This window comes from Sycon ciliatum, chromosome 3 (genome assembly GCF_964019385.1).
Source record: "Sycon ciliatum chromosome 3, ocSycCili1.1, whole genome shotgun sequence".
Lineage (NCBI taxonomy): Eukaryota > Metazoa > Porifera > Calcarea > Leucosolenida > Sycettidae > Sycon > Sycon ciliatum.
This window is the reverse complement of record NC_088645.1, coordinates 18,495,103-18,505,070: the sequence shown is the minus strand read 5'-3', so window position 1 is coordinate 18,505,070 and position 9,968 is coordinate 18,495,103. Positions and strand designations below refer to the sequence as shown.

Below are 9,968 nucleotides of genomic sequence, written 5' to 3'. Positions count from 1 at the left end.
ATAAGGTAAGGGGCGAGTGTGATCTGAATAGGTTCGTTCTAAATTTTTGTGCAAGCCCCCCCCCCCCCCTTTCGGCTATCAATTTAATCATATCTGACACCTAGGATGCACCTCAAACAAGAGGTGCTGTCAAATAGTGTTCTTCGTAATTGAATTTTGTTCCCATTTGTCAATTGAGGGTGTTGTTTTGCTGATATCAATTGTCACCCGGTCTCTGCTTGTGACCAGTCGAAAGTCTTGAGTTACCTTCGGGAACGGACACGATAATTTACTTTTACTTTACTCGAAAGTATTTGTGACACGTACTTTATAGTGAAATATTTTTGTGTACAATTACCTATCGTTCGGCTTGTGATTAACTATACATGTACGCTTGCGACAGTGGTGCATGCAGCATTGAGAACAGCTCTATTGTGCCTCCATTTTTGTGTCACAATTCACATATATGCGTCATTGGGTTTTTCCTACCTGGGCCAATATGTATTGGGTAAAACATCATCATTCAGCTGGATACAAGTTGATACACCAGAATAGGTAGTCGATCTCTACGATCCCCTCCCCCCCCCCCCCCCACATACACCCACTCACCCACTCACCCTTAACATCTAAATGAATTGCACAATGTCCGGATACAGTGAATATAGGGTCCAAAACGAAATGGTCCGAAAACATTGACTGACCTTTGGCACCCTCCGTGAGCAGAGTTAACAGGGACTCCTCGCAACTATTTAAGTGGAAATCACCACCATGCCGCTGAGCTTTTTCCGCATACTGTAAGGAAATGGTCATCAAATGCAGTTTCTGAAGAACGGAAACGGTGTGGTGATTTATCCGTCAACCCAAAAATCTATACAAAAGAGAAAGACCAAGGAACTACAAGTAACGCTATACTGTCCACTTACACCACCAGTTACTAAACAATCAGCTCATGCGATAACATTGCACGACACTGACCGACGGTACTGACGTTCTACAACTAACAGGCTAACAGCTCAAGCACATCTTGGATGCGCACTCCAACAGCCTTCAAACTTGAAAGGTTCTAAGTTATAGAAATATCATAAGAATGTTGCTTTGCGTTCGGGAATCGTGGTTTGACCGTATTGCCCAATGGTCTTGCCAGTATCGTCATCGACATGCATGAACATCCGCCAATGGCCTTGACAGCTGAGACTTTCAGCTTGTGCTTATCTTGGTTGCGCTCAACTTCCCCTCCTTATGTTATTTCTTTAACTTAGAACCTTCACAGTTGGAAGGCTGTTGGAGTGCGCATCCAAGATGTGCTAGAGCTGTTAGCCAGTTAGTTGTAGAACTTCATTACCGTCGGTCAGTGTCGTGCAATGTTATCGCATGGGCTGACTGTTTAGTAACTGGTGGCGTTAGTGGACAGTATAGCGGAACTTGAAGTTCCTTGGTCTTTCTCTTTTGTAAAATTTAAACCTTTGCTCTCCATCTGAGTCCAAACCCAAAAATCAATGATGTTTTTACTGTCTTTGTTAAAGGGTTAAGCTTCATGGTCTCTGGTCAGCAAACTTGCTACCGAAGGCAATGTTTAATGAGGGACATCTACCAGAAGCAGGCCATCTCTCTCGATACTGCTGGAGTCTTGTACTCCACCGCACCTAACACACGGCACTCTCAATGGCGGAAGGTTGGGCAGGGACAGGCGATCTCTGCAACCTTTTTGCCAGACTCACAATGCAACATGGTAGTACGGTATGCGAACATCTTCATTAGCGGAGGATCAACCTGTCAAATAGAGGCTAGACTAAAGCGAGGAGCGTTCACCCGTTCTGTTCACAGTGTACATTCCTGTATCGGAGTACGAAGTTGTATGATATGGGTTGACCTGGGTGAACTGCCATATGATGGAAGACATCAGTGTCCAAATCCTTCTCGAGTAACAGTCTTTATCAGACCAGCGGAGAGGAATGGTAGAGTGTCAGCTTGCCGCACCAGTCTAGACCGTCTCAATCACCCGATTATGCGTATTTTCATGGAATGTAAGTAAGTGCTCATGATGAAGAATACAATCATTAAAAATGTATTTTAGTATCCTCAGCCTATTCAAGCTCTAGTTAAGGAGGGGTGAAGTCCCCAAAACCTTGTGTATTGAGCAGAGAGTGGTGCATTCTTTCAGGTTTTCCTAGTCGATGGTTCCATGTTCTTCTCTCGCGCTGTGGATGGCAGTCGTGAGTCAGGCAGGTGTGAAAATCAAGTGGGCGGAAATTAACGAGCTCCAATAATGAGTTCCTGCGTGCTTGGAGACGTTGTTCCTTCAATGCTAGCTGCTGAATTGAGAATAGGTGGCCTAGAAAATACAGTTATTTCCACAGTCAATGGCCGGATACTCAGCTAGCTGTCCATGTTTGGTCCCATCAGCGGAACTCAGAATCACTGGCTAAATTGATCGCAATCATTATATTAACTGGTATACACAATCCAGTATAGTCCTCACCAAGTACACATTCTTTCTGTTGCTATTCAACGTTTCTTGAACAATCAATCATCAGGCAACAAACAACTAAGACTGGGCATGCAAAAACAATGCTAGACATACCCATCACGCAACAAGCGCGGACACAAAAATGTCAAGCGCAAAGTGTCACGCACAAAGTGTCAGGCGCAAAGAAACTTAGTTAGAAAGACAAGTGCTAGAAAGCAGCGCATTTGTCAGTATGCTTTTCAAGTGGCAAGCTTGTGAGTGTGGGCTTTGTATAAAGTGACAGTCGTATTCACGCAATTTTGATGGAAGTGTCCGTTGCAAGTGAGGTGGGTTGTCACGTCCGTTGGCCGGAGTGCAGCGTGCTTTCCTTGCTTGTTATGTGACCCCGGTGAAGTTGGCTAGGCCATACTTGTTAGCGTGGTGGCATTTAGCGATGACTTCGCTTCTCTTGTTGAGCATGGTCTCGTCGCCAAGGAGAATCCATGTTTTCTCAGCTGTGCACAGGTTACATCTTTTTGTGGTGGTGCTGTAGGATATTAACTGGTATATAATATATATTTTAATTTTATATTATACCGGTTGGTCTAGTGGGGGACAGCAAAGTATTTAAAGCCTAGTTCACATTCGAAGGGGCGCGACGGGACGCAAAGTAAGGATCGACGGGAAGCGACGGGACGGTCTGACGGCGTCCAATGTGAACACCAGAAACGGGAACGCAACCGTACTACCGTACAGATCGGGAAGCGACGGGAAGAGTTGGATCGGTCTTTGTGGTCCACTTTCACAACAATAACACACACAGAAGTCTCTGCTGTGAGCACGGTGGCTCCGCACTGGTGACAGAAAAGGATAGCCCTGCGTACATGCCTTGCCATATACTCTGTGTTACCTGTCAAATTGTGTCATCCGATTCGGCTGCATAGCGCTTGTATAGATTCCCAATGTTTGCCAATAAGAGCTTTGGATTCGTCCAGTAAGGCAGACTGCACTATCTATGTTCCTGAACAACACTCTCGTCAACATCCTACTCGCGCAACATCTAAAGAAAACAGCTCTCGGCCCTGGTATACGTCATAGAGACGTAAAGGCCATGGTGAATGCCAAGCATGTGTCTCGCCTTACAATGGCTGGCCCACCTGCTGATGTGATCATGCCAAAACGTCTGTATGTCGACCACAGTCCATACAGTACAGTCAGGGCATCGACTCGGTAGGTACCAAATGGCCCCATGAACCCAGGCATTCTTCGTGCGCTTAAGACCACTGCGATAGCCACAAAACTAAGAGCAAGGTTAAGACGAGATATGTCACTTCTGTGCCCAACGCCTCCACCTGTGGAAACATACAAGTCACAGAAGCGAAGCACAAACACAACACAAAATTGCAGGCCAAAGAGGTACTGTACTGTATTTCTCACCAATTCCCCGACAGTACTCACACCCATCAAAACTGTGCCACTTTGGCAATATTTCTCTCACTCGTTGCCCGAAGGCATTTACACCCACGAAACTGCAGCATCAGCTCCCTCTTCCTCTCTCTCTCTCTCTATCTATCTATCTATCTTTCTATCTCTTTCTCTCTCTCTCTCCCTCATTACCTGAAGGCATTCACACAGACCAACCTGTGCCACTGCAGCATTAGCTCTCTCTGTCTCTTTTACTGATTGCCCGAAGGCGGTCACACCCACCAACTGTGTCACTACGGCATTAGCTCTCTCTCTCTCTCTCTCTCTCTCATTGCCCAAAGGCATTCACACCCACCAAACTGTGCCACTGCGGCATTAGTTCTCTCTATCTCATTGCCCGAAGGCATTCACACACACCAAACTGTGCCACTTCGGCAATATCTCGGTGCCACTGCGGCATTAGCTCTCTCTCTCACTCATTGCCCGAAGGAATTCACACCCACCAAACTGTGCCACTGCGGCAGTAATTCTCTCTCTCTCTAACTCATTGCCCGAAGGCATTCACGCCCACCAAACTGTGCCACTTCGGCAATACAAACTGCACCAACGAAAAGCCACTGCGAAGTGACAGGAATGCTGTCCAGCACAACATTTTTGTTGAAGCAAAACGTTGTGGGGAAATCCAAAAATCGGTGCGATTTTGCAAAAGCCCAAATGTTCAAGGTACCCAGAAAGACACAAGCTTTCCAACTCTCTTTGCCCGTTGGAAAGCGTACCATCCAACTTTTCATACCATAGACGGGCTTAGACTGTAACAGTCCAACTAACTTCAGTAGTCATTCTTGGAATAAGCAATGATCCTTGCCATAATGCATTCTTATATACATGAACAAGCAATGATGGACATAACACCTAACAGCAGCAGCGTGATAATAGCAGGTGATAAGTGTATCCTATTCCTAGTGTTAGTAGTAACAGTGAATCTGTTACATAGACGGGGACGCAAGCGTACAAAACGGCTGCAATTCGAGTGTGAACAGGAGACGGCGTCGTGGGCCGACTACCCCTGATTCGTACTTAGGTATTTTCTGCATTTCGAATACTGCGGTTCCCATGATAACTCACAGAATGGCTAGCATGACTTGAGTTGAATTCTAGCAACATAGACGAACTATTCTATTATTTCTTGGAGCTATTATTTGAATGCCACCACTTTCAGGGCTAATTTTTGATCTTCATGAAAAACTGGAATTGTGAACTTGATTCCGCTTCTTTCAAGGAGATATAATTGAATAGAAGTCCCGAAAAACGAGAAATTACGTCCAAAAGTCACCCCGTAACGGACCGTGCCTTAGGCCTCGGTCACACTACGGCAAGTTTGAAGCTGGACGCAGCGTCAAGCCCCAGCAATTGACGCAGACGCGGGGTCACACAGTGTTTTGTTTTTGCACCTCATGACTGCCGCGGCCTGACGCATTTGTCTACGTTACAAAATCACCAGGGAAACTCAATGGCGACACGGATTCCCACGGAAACCGGCCTTTGGCGTATTATACAAAACAATTGTCGGACAAAGTTTGCAAATTTTCCATTGATTTTTGATTACAAGAAGACGAAAGGTCCACGCGTGCACGATTTTTGTTGTTTCTTTCCGAATTGCGGCCATTTTCAGTTGTAGTGTCATGGATCAGGCAAGAAAAGCCCGCATCGCAGCTGTGTCTCTCCATAACATCGTCATACTGGTTGTCCTTTTTGGGGCTCTTGACGGCAACACAACACTCACAAGCCAACAGGCTCCAGTTGGCCGATAACCCACTCAAACAACTGGTCCTTTCTCGACATCATTTTCTTCTCAGAAAACGCCTCGCTCTTCCGTCAGGTTCAGAGCAGAGCAGCCTCGGCCTCGTAAGTCCACGGACTCATCTCGAAAAAAAAGAGGGACAAAACAAACCTCAAAGAGACGAATGTCGAATGACTGCTCAACTCAAGCAACTGTCTTGAAACTACTTGAAAGTCATTGTTTTTCCGCCAAGCGTCACTCCCATCAGCGGCAACGGAGGTGATTTCCCCACGTCAGACGCATTAGCATCTGACGCTCAAACTTCCGGCGTTTGCGTCAGTTGCCATGGAAAAGCTCAGGATTATGACGCTTCCGCAGCATTTTTGCCGTAGTGTGACCGAGGCTATATGACTCGCGCCGACGTTGAACTTCGCAACGACTGCCGCATGTCGTGTCGTACGAATCGTACAGGATTTTACAGCTCACCCCAGCCCTCCCGACAAGCCCTTACGTCCCGTACCGTCGGCGTTGCGTCGACTGTGAACTAGGCTTGAGAAATAAGGTGAAAGCGCCAGTGCACGAGTTCTGCATCTGCATCATCCAACAACTCTAGACAGACTGACCAACGAGAATTGCACACTCAGGTCCATCCCATTATATCGTTCAATCAAAACACAATTGTTCAATCGTTCAATCCGCTTTCAATGATTTAGCTCTAGCCAAGATAAGAACAAAATTACAAAAAGAATAGAATGGGAAACGGAGCTTGGGTTTGCTGTGACTCAGAGTTTCACGCTTGTGGCGATCATCAGACAGCAAGTCAGCAAGTTGCTGTCTGATGATCGCCACAGGCGTGAAACTCTGAGTCACAGCCCACCCAAGCTCCGTATCCCATTCTATTATTTTTGTATGAAGCTCTGCACCCCGCTGCATTGAGCACTCTTTCGAGAACCACACCCAACTTTCTGTGTGTAAGAACAAAATTACGCATTATTAATTTGAACAGCTTGTGGGGAAATCATACATCTTTATTCTGCTAAGCTAAACGGAGTTTAATGCGGAAATATTCGCTCGCGATCGGCTGGGTGTATAGATATAAACTTGCGCTTTCTACAGACAGCTGACCAGTTGTCCGATGATTGCCTTGCGACATAACACTCAGTTGTCAACCAACATGAACGTCCACCCCTGAGTCCGCTATGTTCGAAGCTCTGTCTTTGACATTGCTCACTCTCTGCAGCTCGTGGATCTACGTGTTCGTAAGAAAAAATACTTGTATGATTGAACTGGTCAGAGAGGTGTCGATCATCATCACACTGAAGAATTGTGGTTACTCTCTTTATCTCTCGGTGTCTAGACTGCCCTTCTGTGTCCAATCTGGCAACCTTGTTCACATTGTCCTTCTACCTATCATTTGCATGTGGTTACTGCAGACACGACAGAGGAAGAGCCCCCTACATCGCCACCCACTTCACGCAGACCTCTGCCGACCACTGTACAAACATGGCATACAACTTTCATATATACGCCAGCAGAGCCAAGAAACACACCACTTCCACCGACCTTGGACATAACGCAGCTCATCCTACAAACTACATCCGAGATCCAAACTAACAGTGCAAAATCGTTCTTGACAAATTCCGACAAAGGTCCAGGTATTAAGTTTTGGTCTCAGGACAATTTGAACGCCTACAATAGTATCCATGTTCTCTGTTGGGGGGCAACGCATCATTAATGATTTTTAAAAATCAGGTGAAACCGCCACTGCACGAGTGCTGCTTCGTGTGCAGTGTCCAACAATTCTTAAAAGGACTGAGCTACAAAATAGTTTTGTTTGCTAAGGCCGTTATCACACTGCGTTTGTTTGAACCGCGTTTGCGTCTGCGTTGGCGTTTGAGATTGGAAAACGCAAGACTTCATATCACACTATACTTGTGATTTTCAGCGTTTGCGTCAAAATCTGTGCGCGCGGGAAAATACAATAATGTGGGGAATCGATCTCGAGGTGGCCGTGGATGTTGAATTTATTTCCTGAGATGCAGAAGTGTTCGGTTTCTGCTCCTTCATGTATGTCCTTTGTCAGTGGTGCTGGGGAATGGGAGTAGATGGGAAGACTGCAGCCGTTGCGTTGCCTGTGTTGGGGAGGCAGCTCCGTTGTTGATGCACATCGTCCAGCTAGGCTAGCCGCCGCCAACTAGTCAGCGCAACCTCAGCCACGAGCTCGCATCACCTCCATGTCTCGCGACTCCAAAATCAATCAATCAGTACATGTAGTAGAAGTACCCTCGCCGGCCTCCGCAACTAGATGGAAATGAAGATTTGAAAAGCACACTTGAGAATCACTTGAAAACACTCAAAAACAATGCAGGAAGTGCTGCGATAAAGAAAGTCCGATCTGGGTTCACGCGATTCAGTTTTGACCACCCCCCCCTCCCCTCCCCCTGGTTTGCGTCTGCGGCTGCGGCTGTGCGTCTGGAAACCAATGCGCTCGTGATAACGTCACGTGATGGCATTTCCTAGGCGACCGTCAAAAACGGAAGAAAACGCAGACGCAAACGCGACTTTTGACCGCAGTGTGATTAGGGCCTTAGGAAATCTGATATTGGCGGCCACAAACTTTTAACTACCTTTTTTATCCTGATAAACGTGCTTGCATTACATTTAGGAAGTGATGTATCCCTGTATCGTCAGTGCACGTACACATTAGTACGATTTATCCGTTTTGAAAACTTCACAAGAGGCGAAGTGCAGACCTGTATGCATCACATTTTCTAATATAACATAATGCATTCGTAGTCTCATCGTAACAAAATACTCTTCCTTCGATCTTTCCCTCATAATAGATTCATCTTCAAATGGGACTTCCTTCACGCCCGGTGAAAACCGTATCACAAGGGGAGTCTCAAACACAGCAATTGCATCCGCAGAGGGAGACCATAACAATCGCAGTATACCATCCACGCCAACACTGACTTCAATGGAAGCGTCTCAACCGTCGTCTTTTCTCAGCCGTGGAGCCATAATAGGCATTTCAGTGTCAGTTATTGTCAGCGGATTCCTATTGGCAGCGGTTGTCCTGCGTAGGTATCGCTCTTCCAGGCGTCTAACGGAAGGTGGCCAGAACCCACTCAACTGTATTAACGCTGTAGAGAGCAATTCAGGTCATCCGGATGGCCCTGTCGCCAACACCCAAGACATTGCCATGTACGAGACCGTGCCAAATGATGTCTCGAAACGCACTAAACTATCAGGAGCAACGCAAGGTAACAAGCAGTCCAATGTTCCCATGTACGAAAGCACAGCGTATGTCAGCATCACCAAGAAATCGTGTGATCTCACGGAGAGTTCTGCTTACGGAACCAACTCAGATACCAACTAAAAATTACGCATTGCAATTGTTCAAGCGGTACTTTTGACACATTTTACAAGCACATTGACACCGGAATTAGTACCCCCCCCCCATCTTTTTTACTTTAGCGGCACGCATTCATTACGTTTTCTGTCTTAACGCTCCCTTCTCACATGTATGTACCTCTGTCTTCACCAATATTGCATTAATATAACCCTGAGGTTCGTAACTCCAGGCTGTTACAGAAGTTGAGTGAAAGAGTTGCTCATGAGCTTCTCTTGCTGCAGTGAATGGCATGATAGCGTGAGTAAGCTTTCCAGCTTTAATTTTCTCACCACAATGATCATAAAGTTGCCCAGGGTTTGGCTTGACTGCTATCTGCAAAGTAGACGTTTCTCTCTTATTATCCCACTTCATTCTTTTACACTGTTCTATCACTTGGATTTTTCATTTTTCAAGGGTCACAAACCATTATGGTGCAATTTCTAGCAAAAAGAGCACAGTTTATAGCCGGTTTACAGCCGAAACCGCCTGGTGACAATACAATAACCTCCTGCACCCTTGTTGATGAATGTAGTTTTGTAGCCGTTTATGAAGCACAATGCTAGAAGGCCGTTTCCTGCGGTGGCATGAGGGCCCTAAAACACTGAGGGTAGTACCGTACTGCAGTAATATTTGCTTTTAAAGTTATGTGACAGGGCATGCTAATGACGGCAGACGATTGGGTTGTGGATGACAGCTTCAGGTCCAATAACAGTCAAGGCCTTCTGCTTTACCCAGTCTAGCCTTTGTGGGAAGAGAGGGGTGGAAGGGGGTAGAGATACACACATCCACACTCCTGGTGTGTACTCACGTTTGGGGCATACAAGGCCTCCACATGTCGCTGGGCGAACTTGAATATAAAGGAAGAACGATACTCGCCGTAAGAATCTCAGCAGAGTGACAGCCCAAAGACCAATAATACGACCGCGACAACAGAATCTGAGTTA

The 9,968-nt window shown here is 46.2% G+C and overlaps 1 protein-coding gene across 1 annotated transcript; it reads left to right on the top strand.

Moving 5' to 3' along the window:
* The first annotated feature begins 1,975 nt into the window (after positions 1-1,975).
* On the top strand, positions 1,976-9,526 carry LOC135812519 (uncharacterized). The gene is made up of 3 exons (XM_065325852.1): positions 1,976-2,003; positions 7,064-7,285; positions 8,474-9,526. Exons 1-3 carry the CDS (start codon positions 1,985-1,987, stop codon positions 9,007-9,009), a joined length of 777 nt encoding a protein of 258 aa, XP_065181924.1. The 5' UTR covers positions 1,976-1,984; the 3' UTR covers positions 9,010-9,526.
* Positions 9,527-9,968: the final 442 nt, after the last annotated feature.